The 21,310-nt window shown below is 41.5% G+C and overlaps 1 protein-coding gene across 5 annotated transcripts in view; it reads right to left on the bottom strand.

Moving 5' to 3' along the window:
- RAD50 (RAD50 double strand break repair protein) overlaps positions 1–21,310 on the bottom strand; it is a 133,125-nt gene that overhangs the window by 21,335 nt on the left and 90,480 nt on the right. The window contains exons 2-13 of one of the 5 annotated variants that reach the window (XM_035105403.2): positions 16,773–16,834; positions 14,498–14,678; positions 13,528–13,611; positions 11,933–12,084; positions 9,412–9,597; positions 9,038–9,242; positions 8,530–8,658; positions 6,776–6,941; positions 4,344–4,537; positions 3,244–3,450; positions 1,971–2,153; positions 1,350–1,507 (exon numbers count right to left, since the gene is read on the bottom strand). In XM_035105403.2, coding sequence (XP_034961294.2) covers positions 1,350–1,507; positions 1,971–2,153; positions 3,244–3,450; positions 4,344–4,537; positions 6,776–6,941; positions 8,530–8,658; positions 9,038–9,242; positions 9,412–9,597; positions 11,933–12,084; positions 13,528–13,611; positions 14,498–14,626 — 1,793 coding nt within the window. In that variant the 5' untranslated portion in view covers positions 14,627–14,678; positions 16,773–16,834. The other 4 variants (XM_035105404.2, XM_035105405.2, XM_035105406.2 and 1 more) reach the window with 4 other exon arrangements.

The following is a 21,310-nucleotide window of genomic DNA, read 5'->3' as shown; positions in this document are numbered from 1 at the left end:
GGAGGCTTCTGTGAAGAGGGAGTGAAGAGGTTTGTTTTTTTTTAAAAAAAAAATCCCTATTAATTTGCCTGACCTTTGAGATCATCTATCAAGAACCTGCTCCATATTTTCACCCTCTATCAAAAGCGCAGTGAAAGAGAAGCAAAAGACTGTGTGAGTTGAACCTTATAACTGTTGTTACTGAGCATATTTTTTTAAAGATGTGGAGTTGCCGATGAGAAAAGCCCCCCCCTAGTCGGACGGAAGGAGTTCTGAATGCGTTCGGAGGATTTATGAGCTGTGACGCACTTTAAATTGGAGCAGCGACCTGAAGCTAAGTTCAGCTATAGGGCAAGGAGATCCATTAATTTACCAAGAGTCTATGGTTTGATGTTTGGGTCTCCTGCCTGGAAAAGCTGTAAATTCTATAATGATCGTAAATCTTCATGGCTATGAGAGAAAAGCGAAAGTGATTTGAGCTTTTTAAGATGGCGCTACTTCGAATTGCTTCAACGCAACAGGAGCTCCATTAAGAAGATTTATGGGGAGGCTGGACTGATTAACTCACACAGGAGAAAGAACATCTGTGAGACTTTGTTTGATATTTATATCAGCAGCTGGGAAACAATCGTGAAAGTGGAAAACATCTATGTGACTGTAAGGGGAAGATCTGGATTATTATGAACTTGAAGGACGATTTGAACTTTAGAAAAAAGACGGCAGTGGACAGTTGCGAGGAATTCCCAATTTCTTGAAGCATGGGAACCCAAATAAAAAATTCTTTAGATGATTTGGCATAACATTCGGTCTGATTGATATATATATGTGTATAATTTGAAATATTGAATGTGATATAATTGGTTTTAATTGGAAAATTAATAAAAATATTTAAAAAAAAAAAACAAAAGCGCAGCACACAGACACAACAGACCATCTTATCTGTGGTGGCACCAAGACAATGAATCCTCTACCTAAGGAAGTTAGCCTAGACCTATCTCTATCACTAACCCTTTCACTGTTTGCCCTTTAGCAGGCAGCTATGGCATCTCCTTTTCAGCAGAAACTTACAGGTATGGCCATTTAAAATAGGGGACTGTGAACTGTGATCCTCTTTTCTTTTTAAAATAGGTATTTTTATATAAAAATGTCTTTGTGTACTTGTTTGCAGATTTAAAAGGGAAGGATAAAATGCTGAAAGTAAACAGATTTGTGAATACAGTCATTCATACAAAATGTAAAGGAGGTTCACAAAATGAACACAGATGCTTTAATAGCAGTATCTAATATATAAATACTACATGTAAAAACAAGAAGAAAACAAAGAAAAAACTACCAATGATCATACAAATTTCAGTTTAAGAAAAACTTACTTGAGCTTGGCAAGTTTGTCTCTTGTATGATTAATTTCTTTAGTTCTAGAGTGAAGCCAATCTTCAAGCTGCCTTTTATTAGGGAAATATCCAAGCAAGGAAATTAACTCTTCGTTGTGCCTGGATTTTATTTTTCTGATTTGCTCCTCTTTATCAGCCTTTTAAGAAATAAAAATGATACCTATCAATAACTTTTGATTTCATGTAAAAGTCCAAAAGTTAATTCCAAAATATTCAATAAGCAAACAATCCAATTCTGAAAACATTGGGCTGGTTCAGACACAGCTGTCAAAACAAGGTGTTAAAGACCTCAGGCTTGCATGCTCCTCCCTCCTTGATGGACACTACAATTCCCTCTCTACCTTCAGGTTACCACTGTATGCAATTTTGTCACATCTGGTAAACTATGACTAACCGCAATAACAACAAAGTGCCTTCAGAAGTAAATCCTACAGAATTCAACAGGGCTTACTCCCAAGTAAGGGGTTAGGATTGTAGCCTAATTCTCATAGGGCCAAATTATGGTATTCCATCCAACCCAACTGTAATTTTAATTTAACACTCAACATATACTTTGTGCTATACTTTTAACACATTAGCAATATCAGAAAAAGGCACTACTTTATCTTTCTTCAGCATGTCCATTTGAGTTATTATTGTAGTATTCAAATTCAGCTGTTCCATCTCTTTATCCAGTTTTCGAAGAACACTGTCCAAATTTGCTTTCTCTCTTTGCAGCCCTTGTACTTCCACTTCTAAGGCTTTAACACTGCAATTCTTCTCGGCTTCATCCAGTTCATGTTTCTAAACAGAGAAATGAAAGGAGGAAGTTTTTTGTACCAATTAGGGACACATACACTAACAAATGTCAAAGACAGTCAAAACTAAAATAGTTTTTCACTGCACAGAAAAGCAGTACAAGTAATGGATCCAAGATTCTCTAAACAGCACTTTACCAAACCTTTAAGTTTCTTTTTCACTGCTATAGTACACAGAAGTTATTTTTATGTTCTACTAAGTGATACTACTTTGGGCTGCAGGTTGTGGCTCACATGGTTAAATACCCCTTCCTACAAAAAAGGTTTCCTACACATGGGGGGGGGAACCCATTCAGGAAGAGGGCTAGGTTAGAACCATTCTCCTTGTGGTTTTCCACTTTTTGCATGAGGAAACTGATGTTGGCCTTCATACACAGTCTGAAGTGAAAGAGTCCAAATAGTAGGCCCAAATAGTCAGGAACACGTGCAGAAGTGGATAGGGCATTTGAGGTATGCATCCTACATAAGCTTTGGGCTACCACAAATGAGATACAGTGGTACCTCGTGTTGCGGGCCCGATCCATTCGTTCCGGGGTGCCATTCGCACCCCGAAAAGTCCGCAACCTGAGTGGCACTTTTGCGCATGCGTGATAGAGTGCTTCTGTGCATGCGTGAAGCGCGCAGGATGTTTCTGTGCATGCACGCGCAGCAAAACCCGGAAGTAAACACTTCCGGGTCTGCCGCGTTCGTAACCCGGAAAAACGCAACCCACAGCGGATACAACATGAGGTATGACTGTACTCATCACCCTGCCTGGTGGCACTTCATTCACATCATGCCACTGTAACGCACATCAAGAAAAGGTAATAAACGTGTAGGTCACCACTGCTATGTGACATTTGTGGATTTCAGGCAGGCACAACCCCAGTGCCTCAGTGTGTGTAAGTTCTACACAGATAGAGCCACATTTGCATAGGGCTAAGGACTTTTGGTGATATAGATTAGGTATTTGGAAGGAAAAGGGGAATGTTGTTGATTGATCAAAGCAGTTTTAGATGTGGTAATTATTACACACACAACTACTACTTGTCACTTATGTTCACATTAATTAAAAGCTACCAAAATGTACATCTTACTGCTCTGGTAAGTTCCTGATTCAGTTCTAGGAGTCTATCTGAGGACCCTTCAAGTTGCTGTAATTCATGTTTTAGGTTCTTTGCTTCAAGCTGCTTCTTATTTTGAATGTCTGACTTCAGGTCGCTGGTTCTTTCAAGTCCAGTTTTTTTATCTCTTATTTCGTCTATTTGCTTCTGCTTCATTGTTTCCTTCTCACCAAATTCTCTCTGAAAGAATAATGACATTCATTTACAAAGGCTGTTGATACTTAAAAACATGTTTTAATTAGAGTTTGTCCTGTGAAATCAACAGGAACCAAGTGTAAGTAAACATGCTTAATTCCCCACCTGGCACCTCACATTGTAATGTCTTACCTAGTGCAGTGTTTCTCAACCAGTGTGCCTCCAGATGTTTTGGGACTACAACTCCCATCATCCCTAGCTAGCAAGACCAGTGGTCAGGAATGATGGGAGTTGTAGTCCCAAAACATCTGGAGGCACACTGGTTGAGAAACACTGACCTAGTTGACCAACTCAATTCATAACAGAGGTAGAATGGGTTGTAATATCAATTTCCATTCCACTATGAGAGAGAAACACACCTGTGTTTCAAGAAGGCCTAACTGGTGTCTGTAACATTTCCCTCCATTTTTTTATATAATTTGAAGTATTACTGGGGATTTCCCACTTTCTCCTAAATATACTACACAGATACAACAACATCTTTAGGCTGTTCATACACATACAGAATCACAATATTTAGTACGGTAAAAACAAAACTACAGCATATCAAAGGCAGCAAAACAGAATGTAATTCTAGTAATTACTACCATTCAATACCTCTCCAAAATAAGGCAAATGGTCAATTTCACTTTTAATCAGTTATAACCATTCAACACAAAAACTACACGAAGGCATACATTACTTGGGAGTTCATATTACTGTACTGTGCTATTCTAAAATTTATTTGGAAATCCCACTACTGTATTCCAATGTTACTTACTTTGAAGTAAATGTGATCAATTTTGGACCCTGCTATTTCTAGAGGTTTAGAGTGTGGTTTTATGTTGCTATTTTACATTAACTTAGCTTTTAGGGAATGCAAGAACACAAATATTTACCATTAACTGATTAGCAGCTTCCATATCTTTGTCCTGTCTCTCTTTCACAAGCCTGTGAAAACTATTATTTTGCCTTTCATTAAAAGGTGGTCTTTCAAATCCTTCCAGTTCCAACTGAGCTGCCAAAGACTGAATTAATGAGTCCCTGGTTTTAATATTCTGTTGATGACGATCTGCTTGCAACTGAAGACGACCTTCACAAATATATAAACAATGACATTTAAACACAGATTCAAAATATAAGAATTCACAACTCTATTAATTATATACAAGAAGCTCCAAAAAGCTCAAACAAGTCTTAAATAGAAATTTCCACTTTATTAATTATTGGGGGGGGGGATATACAACCACTTACTCAACTTTTAAGTTTGTTTTAAATGCAAAATTAAATACTTTGGAAATCTATGTTCTCATGCTTTCAAAGAGACTTCAAAATTATTCTGTGTGTGGTCAGCAGATGTGAATAAATTTAGGTCCTGGGCAACAAGGGCTGATTCAGAATCTCCCCTTTGTAGCTTATGTTCAGTGGGTGAATCCAATATTGCACTCATAGCAAGCGTAGTTCTCCACCCTCTCTATCCACCACAGCCACATACTCCTCAAATAAACCCTCTTTTAAGAAGCAGGGGCCCCTAGGGAAGCCTTGAGATATGGGGGTCAGAGGGCTGCAGTGTGGAGGGGACGACAGAGGACGAGATGGTTGGACAGTGTTCTCAAAGCTACCAACATGGGTCTGACCAAACTGCGGGAGGCAGTGGAAGACAGGAGTGCCTGGCGTGTTCTGGTCCATGGGGTCACGAAGAGTCGGACACGACTAAACAACAACAGGACTAAGGCAGTCATGTATGATGTCTACTGTATTATTTCATCAATAGCATGACTTCCTTTGTATTATGTTCAGAAACTAGTAAGACTTTTCTGCATAACCTTTATTATTTGTGCTAGTTTAGTACTGTGGGTTTATCTTCCCTCCCATTTACCTTCTCCTACATGACCAGATAAGGAATCATTTGGAAGGTTGCTCATTCATCTGATTATTCTTTATATATGGAGGGGTCCCCCCTAGTTTTTTCTACATCTAGAAAAGCAGCTGGGGGAATTCAATCTGACAGCAAAAGACAGCCCATGGGGAAAAGGTTAAATGTACCCTCCCTAAGCATGACATTAAATTTGAAGTACCTGCCTCTCCAATGCATTTTATAACTAAAAAGCAACTGGACTCTCACTCACAGGTCTCCTGCCTCGTATGCAATTTGATTTTCAGTTTCAGAGGGAAAGGAAGATGATTTATTTCTTTGGTCTTTTCAGGGAAATAAGAAAGAACTGCTTCTTTGACATTACAACTAGATAGGAATACTGAATAATTCCCTATTCCCTTTTAGTTCGTTCTTCCATCCCATCAAATTCTACGTATCGTATTGATTTCAACGAAGCTCACATCACGTACACGTCCACAGACGTGCATTTTAATTCCACAACTTCTTTCAAAATGTGTTTTAAAAATGTATAAGACCAAAATAAAAGGGTTTTTAATAAAAAAAATTCACTGTTTTGCAGGCATGCTGGTACTTTTGTGATCTGGTAAGTCTGCTTTCAAAGACCTCAGATTAAGGTATGGTTCAGTTTGTGTTCAGTGATGAATCCCAACTATTATACTTTACTTCAGAAAAATGTTTAGTGAGATAGGCAACTGTTTCAAAAGTATTAAAGGCCGACCTTGTTTCAAATTTAGGATTAAGGACTTTGAGGAACATGATCAGCAACCTAGTTGCTGCTTATCTTCAAGAATTCTCAAATTTGAGAATTATGTGGTTTGAAGCCAGATAGCTGTGTTGTGTTCTGATGGCAGAAGAGGGGAAGCAATTGCCAACAAGTCCCCATTTCACCTGCAAGTCTCTTCCCACCCTGAAAACCCAGAGGGTTGGGGGACCCTGCGGAACAGGGGGTGGATGGTGGTCTCAGACTGCTGGGCTGCAAAGCAGAGGAGGGAACTGGCAAAAATCATTTCACCTTCTTTTTGTGTAAAAGCGAGCCCAGAACCAACCCATCAATGCTACCCAGAAAATCCAACGATACAAGATTATGTGTTAACTTTGTATGTTTGCTTTCATAACTTTTCTTCAACACATGGAAGTGTGTGTAAATGTGTTTTACTACGCCTTGATTAAATGTTGGTGGAGTCTGATAAAATAGTGCTGGGTACTGGACACAGTTGGCCATCCTTGTTGTAACTTTTAGGTACTGTTGGTTGGTGTTATGATAGCATTCTGGAATGGGTATAATGGATCAAATAGTCACCAATGAAATCTAGTGCATGGACAGAATTTAATATGCCAATCAAGAAAGAAGTACAGTATACCCATTTCTTATGTAGCTCATTGCAAATGCTATTAAATGCTTGAAACACTGAAACAAACAGGCTACTACTGTACCTTGTTCAAACAACAATTCCGATTTTTCTCTGTTGAGTCTTTGATATTCTTTGTTTGCTCTCTCCAATTCTCTCTGACATTCTGTTAATCTCCTCTCCTTTTCTCTCACAGTTTTTTGGTGGTTTTGGTACATATCTCTAAGATGCTCATCAGTTCCTTGAAAAACCTAACATTACAGTAAAGAAAAAGTAATTTTTAAAAATACTTTTATCATGGCGTGTGAGTGCAAGGACCAACCTAGATAGGATGCAGATCTGTAATTAGGATCATACTTTGAAAAAGTAGTAATTTACACAGCTGCTTTTTAAGACAATGAAGATTTTAAACCCTTGCCTTAATTAAAACCCCACTTCTCTGGAATCTGACAATGTAACACCCATGGGCCCTTAAGATCTCCTGGCACCTCAATGCCTTCTTCATCATGAAGTGGTGAGTGTAGTTACCTCCCCACTTGAAAAGTACACAGAGTTAAAGGAAAGCTGTAAGTGTTGCCCTCTCCCACTTCCGTCAGCCCTGTGTGCATTTCAAGGCTCAGATTTACAACCGAAACGCTGAAGAGAAAGTAGGTAGGATGGAAAAGGGAACAATATCAGAGACTGTGAAAGGACAACAGAGTGACCAGGAAATGAGAAAGTGGGGTGCTAGCTGCAGGAGCCAGAAGAGCAGAAACAGAAACAGCCAGATAGATAGAATGAAACATGCAAGACACATATTGGATCCAGTAAAACCAGATCATCTCTCTGCCCATTGACTGAACCATAACAAACATGGATCAGGTTTCCAATGCTGCCATTGTGTAAAAACAAGGATCCGAGGCATAGATCCTTTCAAATTCTACAAGAGATCCTTTCAAAACAAGTGTCAAATCACAGGTCACCTCTGTGTAGACAGATGTGTCTTATCATTGGTTGATATTTTTGTTGTCCCATGTAAAAAATATGAAGAACCATGAGGAACTGTGCCTTGAATGTGATGCTGACAATCTGTGGTTTTTACTATGCAATCTGTAAGACAATGGTTTTTTGGGAGAAGCCGATGTAAAATCATTTACATCCAAGAGATTCCATTTTAATTCTACTAGATCTGACTTTTACCCAGACCTCATGAAAAAGCAAAGGGTGTGTGTGCGTGTACACACTTCCACTGTCTGTTTGGAGGGGGAGCAGAAGGGGTTGTGCTCACAGCACTCTCAAAAATTCAATGTTTCTACAGGCCCATAAAGCTTGGTGACCTGTAGCTCCATACTTAGCTAATGAGGTCAGTATTTTCAGTGGCATGAAAAATGACTCTTTATTGTTAACTTTTTTGGGGTGATTAGTGCAAAAGAGCTGGAAAAATTGCCCTCACTCTCAGCTGGCTTGGTTTGCCTTTACTATCATGTAACAAAGTCCAAATGCCAATTTAATGTCATGACATCATCCCATTCACTAAACGATACTACAGTGAACAAGAGTTTTTAAAACGTGAGTATTTGCACAGTGGTTTTTTTTAAAAAAATGAAATAATTCAGACATCCCCCCTCCACTACATTTGGCCTGATAATTAAAACAGGACAACAGTGGACCCAGATCTGATCACTGAATGGGAAGCATGGTAAGAAACATAAATTATTACTAAAACAAGGTGGCTCACTGATTAACAAACATAAAAGCTGCTGTAGAAAAATTAATGATTTGCCATTGAGGCAAATTAGATTTTACTGTACAATCCATAGTCCATTTCAAAGTAGAAAAGACCAGAATGATCAAGCAAACCTTCTCCATCTTTTGTTGCAAATCTTGGTTATCCTTTTCCATCTGTCTTTTCCGACTCTCCAGAGCTTTAACTTCATTGTCAAGTCTCATTACTTTCACAAGATTCTGCTCTATGTCTGCCAAACGATTCTAAGAAGGAAAGAATGCTAAAAATAAACAAACTATGTACCAAGTGTTAGAAATGTTACACATTTCTAATTATATTAAAAGCAGGGTATTTAAAATAGAGAATTTAGGATTGTACTGATCAGGAAAGCTGGAATATTTGAACATAATTACTATATCATAATGCTATGAAGCTGTGCAGTACTTTCTACTCAGAAATAGTGGGGTAAGGAGAGGACCTTTTCCCTGTCCCTGTCCTACTAGCTGAAGAATATTTGTAAGAACAAGGGGATAGATCAAACATTTATCACTCCAAGGTCAGGAAATAATGGTAATTGTACTTCTATTTCTAAAAGGAACACTATTACATAAAAATCTTAGCTATACAGAGACAATTAATTACCTTCAAAGGTTCAAGTTGATTCTCAATAGATTTGACATTTTCCTTGGACGCAGCCAACTGAGTTTCCCTATCAGAAAGCTGATTCTGAATCTCATGTGCCTTTTCTTTATTCTGTTTTAAGTACTTCAGTTCTACCTGACACTCTTTAACTCGCTGGCTTTGCTTCAGTCGTACCTGGCGGAGTGTTTCCAAAGCCTTAATGTACCTTTAAAAAAAGAAAGAAATGTATACTTTTAAAACCCCAATAGCATTCATATCTTCAAATGATGCCATTTTAATTAATGAAAACTTTAATTAATGAGTTCTTTAAATGTTAGAATTAAAAGGAATCCAATGTTTTAATTCTATCAGAAAAGTGATCAATGAAGGTTAACCTGGTTGCTGAGAAGATCTCATCAAATTTCTGTTTCAGAGCTCTTCCTTCACTTAGGGGCCAGTTGGATTCTTCTTGATGGCAGAAAATGACATTGTTAATTACAGACTTAGAAACGCCCAGGGCACTAATCATCTCTCGGTCAATTTCTGCACACTTGGAGCTTAGACTGACCTTCTCCCCATGCCTGTATGAACAAAGAAGGAAAACATACAAGTCTAAATATGTAGTACAATCCCAAGACTCTGCTAAAAATAAAAGATCGATCCACAAGCTCAATATTCATTTTCTAAATTCAATACAATCTCAAACCTTTATTTTGGCATATAGAAAAGTTCCAAAAGGTTCAGTACCATAACATCATGCAGCAAAATCTGCATCTAACAATTAAAATACTGTTGTATAACATTTAAAAATGATCAGTGCATGTTGCAGAAACCTGGCTACTATCTCCAGCTTATCCCCATTCTGGGTAAACATTGGGAAAGCTACCTTACATTCATCTGACTGCCACTCCCTGCTTAAGTTCTTTTCCATATTAAAGAGTCAGTTGATGTGGAAGTCTCTCTGGATAAGGCAACCATTACATATTTAAAATATGGATGGGTGGGACATCCTATTGGTCCAACAATAACATTGCTTGCATATTTACAAAACTAGGCAGGGAACAGTACGGTTTCAAACTGGATGAGGGACCCGATGCATGTTGTGATTCCTACATTGCAGGGGGTTGGACTAGATGACCCTTAGGGTCTCTTCCAACTCTACAGTTGTACGGTTCTATATTCTGTTGTTGTTGTTTACTTGCCCTTTACTCTAAGGTCACAGGGCAGGTTAAAATCCAAAATACAACATTTTTTCCTGTTTATTTTTCTTTCACGTCTTCATGTTTTCTTCCTTCAAAACAATTTCATAAACACAAAAACTATAAAATCAATTGGATAATCTACTTAATTACAGAAAGATAAAAAGCAACTGAATGCATTAGTAAAAAAAAAAAGATTTCCGATACATTTAAAATTAACTGCACTACAAACTTAATAACAAATTACAATTCCTTCACTGCTTTGTAAAAACGGAAAGCAGAGCTACAAATTGTCATTGTCTCCATTTAAGTGACGTAATTGCAAAGAAATCATGAAGGATCACAACCAATGTATTTAATAAATAATTGAAAGACTCAATATTTTTGTTTTGATATACAGTGGTACCTCGGTTTATGAACACAATTGGTTCCGGAGGTCTGTTCATAAACCGAAGCGTTCATAAACTCAAGCGAACTTTCCCATTGAAAGTAATGGAAACTGGATTAGTCCGTTCCAGACAATGAAAAACACCCCCTAAAACAGCAATTTAACACAAGTTTTACTGTCTAATGAGACCATTGATCCATAAAATGAAGGCAATAATCAATGTACTGTACTATAAAATAATTAAGACAGTATTGTAGATGAAAAAAATTAACATTTACTGTACTGTATTTTCCTTACCTAACTTTGGGACTGGGAAGCTACCTGCTGGGCATCCTGTGGGGCAGTTGTGGAGGCCTCTGGGCCTCTGCAGCTGGAGGCCAATTGCGGGGCCTCTGTAGGACGCTCCGATGCCTCCACGGTCGCTCCGGGCCTCCGTGAAGGCATCAGAGCATCCACGATTGGGCTGCAGCAGCCGGCCTCACTGAGAGAGCCGCGGAGCAAAGAGACAGCGAGAGAAAGGAGGCCACCCTGGCATCAATCCAAGCCGGGCAGGAGAGCCCAGGAAGGCGCGCTGGCTGCGGCGAAGGCAAGGCCCGTCGGCTGCGAGGAGCCAAGGCACGCTGCGGTGCTTCCTGTCCATCCGCTTCTTCTGCCGGACCAGCAAGCGCCTCGGCTCCTCACAGTCGACGGGCCTCGCCTTCGCCGCAGCCAGTGTGCCTTCCTGGTCTCTCCTGCCCAGCTTGGATGGACGCCGGGGCAGCCTCCTTTCTCTCGCTGTCTTTGCACCACGGCTCTCTCGGTGAGGCCGGCTGCTGCCGCGCCTTTGCCCTGCCGGCCTCGCCGCCCAGCCCCTAACCTGCCCGGTCGTCCTTGGCAGCGCCGCCTCTGCGATCAGAGCGCAGAGAGGCTGGGCCGCGCCTGGCGAGGCTGCTACAGTAGTGCGAGGTGAGATCCTCCCCGCCGGCGCGCCTCCTCGGCTGCCACGGCCATGTCTGACATCCCCTTGCAGCCGGTCCGGCAGAAGAAGCACCACGGCACATAAGGCAGTGCCGGGCCCGGCTCCCCTCGCAGCCGACGGGCCTCGCCTTCGCCACAGACAGCGCGCCTTCCTGGGCTCTCCTGCCCGGCTTGGATGGATGCTGGGGCGGCCTCCTTTCACTCGCTGTCTCAGAAACCTCGGGTTACTTACTTCCAGGTTAGGACTGTTCGTAAACCGAAAGTTCGTAACCCGAGGTGTTCGTAAACCGAGGTACCACTGTATTAGGAAAGATGAACAGGCAAACACATACAAACATATGCAACAGAAAATATTTATGTCTACCCACTAACTTTGTTCTAGTAATGACTCCTTCAAGAGTTTTAAATTCTGTTTTCTTTCCTTTTTGTGTGCATAACATGGATCTTTGTACAGCTACAAGCTCTCCATTAACATCACGAAACTGAAGTCGAATTTGAGCTCTGACATCTGTTTCATTGGCGACCTTCAGCAACAAGAAAGTAAATTTAGTAAATAAGTTCACCTAATTCTAACTCTATGACCCCCATCCCCTGTTCTTTAGTGTGCACACATAAGCTGTTCCAGCTATTTCAATGAAGGGAACGAATCTGAACACAAAAGGGATGTGGATGCTTCTTTGGAAGAATGAGAGTAACCCTTGCCGTGAAAAACCATAGCACACATAATTCATCCCCAAACAAAACTAACCACTGAACTGAATGCATATTACAATAGAGCTAAATCCCTCCTGTACATATATTCAACATTCTGGTTAAACATGTATGTAATTAATTGCTAAGTGTCTATGCTGCTCCACAGCAAAGCTCTAAGCCAGGCATCCCCAAACTTCAGCCCTCCAGATGTTTTGGCCTACAACTCCCATGATCCCTAGCTAACAGGACCAGTGGTCAGGGATGATGGGAATTGTAGTCCAAAACATCTGGAGGGCCGAAGTTTGGGGATGCCTGCTCTAAGCAGTTTAAAGCAAAATGTTGCTGCCAGCCAGTTTAGTCAATACTGAGCAAGGTGGACCAATTGTGTGACTCACTATAGGGCAGTTTCCTATGTTAACTTCTAGTAAAGGGACCCCTGACCATTAGGTCCAGTCGTGACCGACTCTGGGGTTGCGCGCTCATCTCGCATTATTGGCCGAGGGAGCCGGCGTATAGCTTCCAGGTCATGTGGCCAGCATGACAAAGCCGCTTCTGGCAAACCAGAGCAGCACATGGAAACACCGTTTACCTTCCCGCTGTAGCGGTTCCTATTTATCTACTTGCATTTTGACATGCTTTCGAACTGCTAGGTTGGCAGGAAACTGCTAGGTTGGCAGGACTTCTATGTTAACTTCTAGTAGTAGCAACATAATCCCTGCAAACTAGAGCTACCCTTGAAAGATGTTTCAAATGAATATTATAGTGACCAGAACTGAAAGGTCCAAGAGATTCAAGAGAGACATTCACCCACATCTGTTACCCACCATCACAGCCGCCTGGGCAAATAAGAAGTTATTCCTTCACAAGGGGCTAATAGGATAATGTTTTGTCAGGGTGAAATGGAACTGTTAATGGGAATAATTTGTATGCCACAAGAATACCATTTCATAATGAAGGAGTTTGCAAATAACAAAATATGTAATAGATGACAGAATAATTACTCTTGGAGATATATAATCTCAAATGGCTCTATAATCCAGTGATTTTATGTGAATTTCTTTAGTCTTGTATTGGTATGTCTGTGTTTCAATACATTCCTGTTATACACGAATACTTCATCTCAAGGCATGCATAGAGATATACCATTTGTCACTTTTCCACAAGTAAGAAAATGTTAGCTCAATTATTACTAACAACAAATTTTCCTTTTTTATTGTACACGTTATGCTGCTTACTGGTAGTTGTGAAATAGAGCTAACAATCTCAACACTTACTTTTGGGTCATGAACAAATGAGTTTCCTTTGGTGCCAGGTGGAAAGTCCCCAGTGCAAATATACTTGAGACATTCTATGATAGTCTAATTAAAATGGAAACAAGTGTCAATAGGATACAAATACTTGCTGCTTTGTTGTTTCCAGGAATAAGAAACAGACATAAATCTAGAGGCAATTCATACTTTACTTTCTCCAGCTGTCTTGTGTGTTTTAACAGCTCATGCAAGTGCTTTACTCATGTGAACAATGTTAATGTCAGGGGACGGGGGGGGGGGGGTGTCTCATGGAACTTTGCATATCAGTTTCCATTAAAAGGGATGCAGAACACACTATATACAGCACCATTCTGAAAATTCCTTCCTCAAGGTGCCATTGTTTTGACATGAACAGACCTTTCATGCAATCTGCATGACTAAGCTGGGTTTTATGGTGGTGCTCATATTTTAGTCGGCGGGAGGGGGTAGGACTTGTCATTATTATGCTACTAGATGAGCATTTTATAGTTCATTGTTTTAAATGTTTTAATTGTTTTTAACTGTTGTATTTCATCACTTTCGATTTACGAAGTCACTTTGAGACTTTTTGTAGATAGTGACTAGAAATAGGAAATCTGTTAAACATGCAAGAAAGACAAGTAAAAAAATGTATCAACTTTGTTCCTTGAAAATATACTCATACCCTGCTTGTCAGAACTGCCATTTTCCACAGCAGTGCCATATATTGTTAAACACACTAAAGCTCATAGATAAGTATTTATATTGCTCAATTTCAGGAGTTGTTATAGTTCAGCAGGGTATCTGAGTTATCTGACAGCGAAGGAGCACAGCCTTACTGAGGACTAGGCAAATGCATCTACATTGTCAGGCACAATTCATTAAACTGCATCCTAACTGACAATCACATTTTTATAACCAGAAGGTACGAAAATGCAGGTTATCTAAAATGAAATTAAACCTACTTGAGTCTTACCGTTTTTCCAGCACCATTTGGTCCCACCAAGATAGTTAAAGGATTAAAGAAAGTGATCACTTGCTTGTCTTTGTCCTCTACTCCAAAGCTCCTCACACCGAGGATGCTCATTTTATCAATCCTGGACATTTTTAATGAATATTCCTTTATCTATAAGCACTATCTTGTATTGTTCATAAACCTGCAAAAAAACCAAACAGTTTAACCGATAAATCAAATACTGTGGACGCTCAGGTTGCGAACGTGATCCGTGCAAGTGGCATGTTCGCAATTTGCAGCACCACGTCTGCACCCGCGTGAGTTGTGATTCGGCGCTTCTGCACATGCACAAAGCGTGATCTAGTGGGTTTGCGCATGCACGCACACCAAAACCCGGAAGTAACCCCTTCCGGGTTCAGCACGGTGCGCAACCCGAAAACACGCAACCCGAAGCATCTGTAACCCAAGGTATGACTGTACATCATTTACTCTGTTACTTTCTTCCTGGACAATAAGAAAGTGTAATGAATGATTAAACAAAGCAGAGCAAATTCCTTTTCTATATCTTTATAGGTAGTTAAAATACTGACAGATGCTTTTGTTATATCATCCTTTGGCTAATTTTCATTCCCAGATCAGAAGACAGACTAGATCAGATCTATTGGATCAGATCAGATTTTGAGTAGGAAACCTCAGGCAAGCCTAGAGGGCAAATTTGGCTCTCCGTGCCTCTCTATTGGGCCTTCAATAGCCTTGCCCTGCACCCTCCATTGTTGTTTTTGCTTGGCTAGATAGAATATGTCATTGAACTCTAATATATCTTGCTTGCCTGGAAGAGGGATTTGTGAGTGGGGTGTAGAATCTAGTCTGCTGTACGTAGATAACATTCACTGCCATTGACCCATCCACTTTGGCCTCTGACCTTGCCTACTTTCACATCTGGACCTCCCAACTATTGGCATGTGGCCCCAAAAGGTTGCCCAGAAGCGAATGCAGCCTTCATTGCAACCCCCTGCAATGCAGGAATTCACAGAGGGCTTCAAACCACCAACATTCTGGGTAACATTCAGACACACTGACCCATGCTGAAACACAACTGGGTTTTTTTATTTGTGGGTTATGGCCTGGCCTGCTCTCAGTTCACAGCCCAACCCAAGCTGGGTTACACCACCATCACTACATGATTATTTCTCTCTCTCTTTGTTGCTAATAAAAAAATTCCTTCAGTAGCACCTTAAAGACCAACTAAGTTTTTATTTTGGTATGAGCTTTCGTGTGCATGCACACTTCTTCAGATACCAATCTCTTTGTTGCTGTTCGTTCTTTAAAAGAAGCAGGGAGATAGAAGGGAGAAGGCATGTGAAATACTGTAAATTCAGGAAGAGCGATCAGGGGAAAATCGTAAGTGAAAGCAGGCCCTATCTTTCACACTGGAGGTGGAAGATGGCTTCTGATGCTCTTCTGGAAGGATTTACGGAAAGTGAGCCCCTGATCTACCCACTATTAAGAGATAAGGAGGAGGCCGCCTCCTCACCGCCCCCAGTGACTCATCCGCCGCAGCGTGGCCTCCAACCCCGTTGGGGAGGAAGCCACGGCTTCGAGGAATCTCATTCTAGGAACTCAGGAGGAGCAGGGGCGCCAGGAAACTGCAGCCGCAGGCGGAAACATAGAGCCGGGAGGGACCCCCAAGGGTCATCCAGCCCAACCCCCTGCAGCGCAGGGAGGGGAGAGGGCGCTCCGAGAGTGACCAGGCTTTTAAAGGGCTGTAACGAAGGACCCCGTGGCCACGGGAGAGGGAGAAGCCGCGGCTGCTGGGATATTTCTCAGCCCCTCACAGAGGCACCTGAGAGGCGAACGAGCCTCGGTTTCCACCCAAGAAAACGGTTATCCGCGGACTGAAAATGCCGCCCTCACCTCACGTCCCAGAAGCCACAAGGCAGAAAGCGCCGCCCCGCCGACGTCATCGGCATCGCGGGAGACCCCGCCCCCAACTCCAACGTAGAGATAGGAAAGGCTTAGAGGCGCGCACCGTCGCTGGCTCCTCCTTCCTGCTCTTAACGGCTGAACTGCTCCACCCCACACCCACCTTCTTGCCCGCAACGTACCGGTAGGAGGTATAGAGGGCGGCGGTAGGAGCGGCTTCCGCACAGAGCTAGAAAGGTATAGAGAAGGGGGCTGCCGGGAGCTACGAGGCGCCCCTGCCGCTCTCCCGCCCTGGCTCTGAGGAGAAAAAAACCGCCCACGGTAAAACCAAGCGGAGAGACCCACTTCCCGGTGCCGCCGGCAAGAGACTTACGTTGCAGCCTGACGACGCGGGCCTCAACTTCCGGCTCTTTTAGATGATTGTCTGCCCCGCTCCTGTAGGAAGTGAGGACATAAAATCGGGAGGTTTTGCGCAGTTGCAAAGTGGGTCAAGACAAAAAATGACATCTGCCCCACCCCTCTGAGTTGTATTTTTAAGCCACGCTCCTTGGAGTGCAGGAAGACCAGTGCAATGAACTTTATCGTTGGTCAACTCCTGTTCTGCTTCACATTTCTGTACTTGAGCCTATATTGTTTTTGTTCTTTTGCAATGCTAAATCTGCATGTGATCTAGTCCTGCTGAATGCAGAACCCTTACCCTCCATATAATAATTCCACTCATATAATTCTACAGGGGTAATGGACTGTATGGGTTTTGGAAGAGAAACTTTTTAAATGTCTGAAACTATTCCTTTGTTAGTCCTGGTGTCATATTCACACCACACACTGAAGGCTCTCTTACACCACTGACAGTTATGGCTTCCCCCAAAGAATCCTTGGAACTGTACTGTAGTCTGCTAAGTGTGTGCACTTGAGCCAATTTAAAAAGAAGTACTGTGTATTGCACAATTGTTTGCCATTCTTGCTAATTTGACAGCATCTAAGCAAGAAATTAGGGACGCGGGTGGTGCTGTGGTCAAAACCACAGAGGCTAGGGCTTGCCGATCAGAAGGTCGGCAGTTCAAATCCCTGCGATGGGGTGAGCTCCCATTGCTCGGTCCCAGCTCCTGCCCACCTAGCAGTTCGAAAGCACATTGAAGTGCAAGTAGATAAATAGATACTGCTCCGGCGGGAAGGTAAACGGCGTTTCCGTGCGCTGCTCTGGTTCCCCAGAAGCGGCTTTGTCATGCTGGCCACATGACCCGGAAGCTGTCTGTGGACAAACACCGGCTCCCTCGGCCTATAGAGCAAGATGAGCATCACAACCTCAGAGTCATCCGCGACTGGACCTAATGGCCAGGGGTACCTTACCTTTACCTTTACCTTTAAGCAAGAAATTAAGCAAGGTGTTGAACTGTTGATGAAAGCATACCCAGAAGATATTGACCTGAAACTTATAGATGAACTTTTGCACTTTCACCTGTACATGACACAAAGCTATAGGCTTACAGCAGAGTACTCTCTGTCTCATACAGACCTTTATCAAATTATATACTGTACAAGGGAAAAATTCAGATAGCCCTTCCTAATGTGGAAGCAATCTTGCGGCTATTTCTTAGCCTTATGGTTACTAACTGCTCAAGGGAGAGGAGTTTTTCAAGACTCAAAAGAATTAAAAATGAATTAAGGGCCACAATATCTCAAGAGAGGTTGTCCGCACTGAGCATTCTGTACATTGAAAGTGACAAACTTAGACAAATTTTGATAAAGTTTTGGATGATTTTGCTATGAGGAAGGCGAATGGTGGGGAATTCTTATTGCCACCAAAAGTGTCATATCAGTTTGTTGGATTATATTTGGTTAAAGCAAAGCAAACGGGAATCCAGAATACCCTAAAGAGCAGCATTTTGGCTTTCAAGCTTTCTATGGAGCAGCCCAAATGCAACATGTATTGCGTACATAGAAACATTCAGTTCACTCTTTTGTCTTTTCTCTGATTGACATGTACCAGTCAAAATTTACCAGCTCCTGGGAATAATCCAGTGACTCAAACAGAGAAGGAAATTAGTCAATTAATTCAAATGGGAATATCTTTTTTATGTCACAATCAAGTATTATGATCAGTCATTGGGGAATGGGCAGTTGCTGAGTAAGCAACAATATATCAGTGAGCAAATTCCTCATTTACTTTAATATAATTCCCCCCCCATTTTTCTAAATGTATAACTCAATCTGCTTTCCAACCACATCCTGAAGAATTGATACTCCATTTTCGCTGAAACAGTGAATGCTCATATTCTTAGAAGCAATTATTTCATTCATCTGTGGGGAAATTGATAATAAGTAGACTAGTTATCAAGTCATTTATGGTATACTTATTATTTTTCAACTTTTGGGTAGTAACATTTATATCTACAGAAATGGACACGGTAAAACTAAACTAAACTCTGTTTTACTAAAAAGGAAATTTTTGTGGTGGGGGGAAACAATGTATAACATCATAAACATCTAACTAACAATGCTCATAAACATCTAACTAACAATGCTAAGAGCATTGGTTGAATCTCTGTCGTACGACAAGACATTCTTCTTTACTTACGACTAAAATTTTCCTCTTTTTTTTGTTTACAATGTCATGTTATACATCATCCAAACTGCAAGCCTGGAACTTCCTCCCCTCCATTCTGGCACTGATTTTTGCTAACTACCAGAGGGCAGGGCAGGCCCATGCAAAGGTGGGGGCACCCTGGTACACTTGCCTCAATCCTCTGAGCCTGAGGGCTAACCGGGCCAGGGGCCCTGGCCAGGGTTCTGTTGGACTTACAATGTCATGCGCCAAGAACACCCCTGCCTTACAGCCGACTGGGGACTTCCGCCTTGGGACTCAGATAAGCTTGGCACAGTGCAGGGCAAATAGTCTTAGTCTTGCTGGTGGCTTCTCTGTGTGCGTATTTTGTTAGGTCAATGTCTCAGCCATTCTGGTGACTAGCTCTTAATGGCTCCTCTCCCAGGTGATTTCCTGGACTGGAAAAGCAGAGTCCAGCTACTTAAAGCCTGAACTTCAATTTAACCCTCCAATCGTTGATTACTTCTAACTTTTATTAGACCCAGGAATTTAGGGGAAACTGCCCCACCCCCAACTCAAAACATCATCTTCCTATTTTTTCATTTTTATTTTTTTTAAGTACCTGGTAGATGGTGGTGCCCTAGTAGAGAAGTCTATTAACATATATACCATAGTCCTTTAATGGCCCACTTTTGAAAGGGTTTAAGTTTGTCCATGCAATAAAAGCATGGGTGATGGGTTTCTAGGGTTTGCTCTATGTCTGTATCTGATAACTCGAGGTTATCTATGGTTTGCGTATTAGCGGTTTTCCAGGATGTAGATGTCAATACAATATCAGTCTGAAGTTTTGCATCACTGGCTCATTTCCAACCCACTCCCCCATTTAGATCAATATCTCCTCCCTCTGCCCCCGTCATACTCTAGCAGTGTCATTAGTTATAACATGTGGCATTACATGAGTAATAGCTATGAAAATTATTGTTGACCTTTAAAAGACATTTCCAGTCTGTCCCACTAATAAAACCTCTTAATTATCTGTTTGTGGGGGTGGGGAGATGCCCTACTATCATCCGTTCCATCATTCATTAGGATTTCCAGGTATACTATATGTCAGTGGTGGGGAAACACCTTCAGGCTGAGGGCCTTCTGAGCAACCTTCCGAGGGCCACATGTCAGTGGTGGGTGGGGCCAAAGGCAAAAGTAGGAGGAGCAACCAATGTAACTCTTACCTTTGTACAGTAGGCTATTTTCTACACAAACTCCCCTCTGTCCTCCATGCAGGCAAGAAAGAGGCATTATCTAGGGTTGCCATTCATCCAGAATTTCCATGTTGGAAGTCTAGACTTTGGTGTATAGCTCTAAAACCTCTCTATTTTTTGAGATTTTGCAACAATGTTTGACAAAAAATCTTTGCCAGGAGGCCCAGTACTAAGAGACAAATAGTGTGTCTGAGCTAATGATATTATTGATGCACAAATAGGCTTCCAGATACTGTACATAACTGCATCCAGTTTATTTATTGTAAAATGCAGACCCTCCAAGTGTCCCTATTTTCCAGGGACAGTCCCAGATTTACAGAAACCACCCCAGTTTTTTATTTGATCCTGGAATGTCCCGCTTTTACTTAGGATGTCCCAATTTTCACTGGAGAAATGTCAGAGGGTTTGGAGTTATCTGACTCCTGAGCCAAGGAAATAAGTAATTATACAACCTTTGGAAAAAACATCTGAAGGCAGCCCTGTATAGGGAAGTTTTTTTAATGTTTAAGGAATTACTATGTTTTTATATATGTTAGAAGTTGCCAAGAATGATTGGGGCAACTGGGTGGGGTATAAATAGTAAAATCAGCAAGCCTGCCCCCTTCCAATCTTTTCAAAAAATATACAGCCCTAAGGTGCTTTCAAATGGATGGAGGCTTAATACTGTAAACAGGTCACTGAGAAATTGCAAATGGGTTGTTTGGGGCAGGTTATTTTTAATAGATTGGATTTTGCACAGAAAGGGTAAATATGGATTAAATGGGGGGTACATACTAGCATTTGGGTGACATGTGAAAAAATAAACCTTACATGCAGGAGGACCACCCACCCCACAATTCTGGCAGCACTCCTAATCTTTACTTTGCACCACTGCAGAACTGTCACAATATTATAAAACAGTAGAGGGCAGTCATTCAGGGATGCCAACTACAGTACAGTGGAACCTCAGTTTATGAACACCTCGGTTTATGAATTTTCGGTTTATGAACGCTGTGGACCCATCTGGAACGGATTAATTCATTTTCCATTACTTTCAATGGGAAAGTTCGCTTCAGTTTATGAACGCTTCAGTTTATGAACAGACTTCCGGAACCAATTACACCTATG

The sequence above is a fragment of the Zootoca vivipara genome, chromosome 2 (assembly GCF_963506605.1).
Source record: "Zootoca vivipara chromosome 2, rZooViv1.1, whole genome shotgun sequence".
NCBI lineage: Eukaryota > Metazoa > Chordata > Lepidosauria > Squamata > Lacertidae > Zootoca > Zootoca vivipara.
The sequence above is the reverse complement of the archived record's forward strand: the minus strand, read 5'-3'. Positions and strand labels throughout refer to the sequence as shown.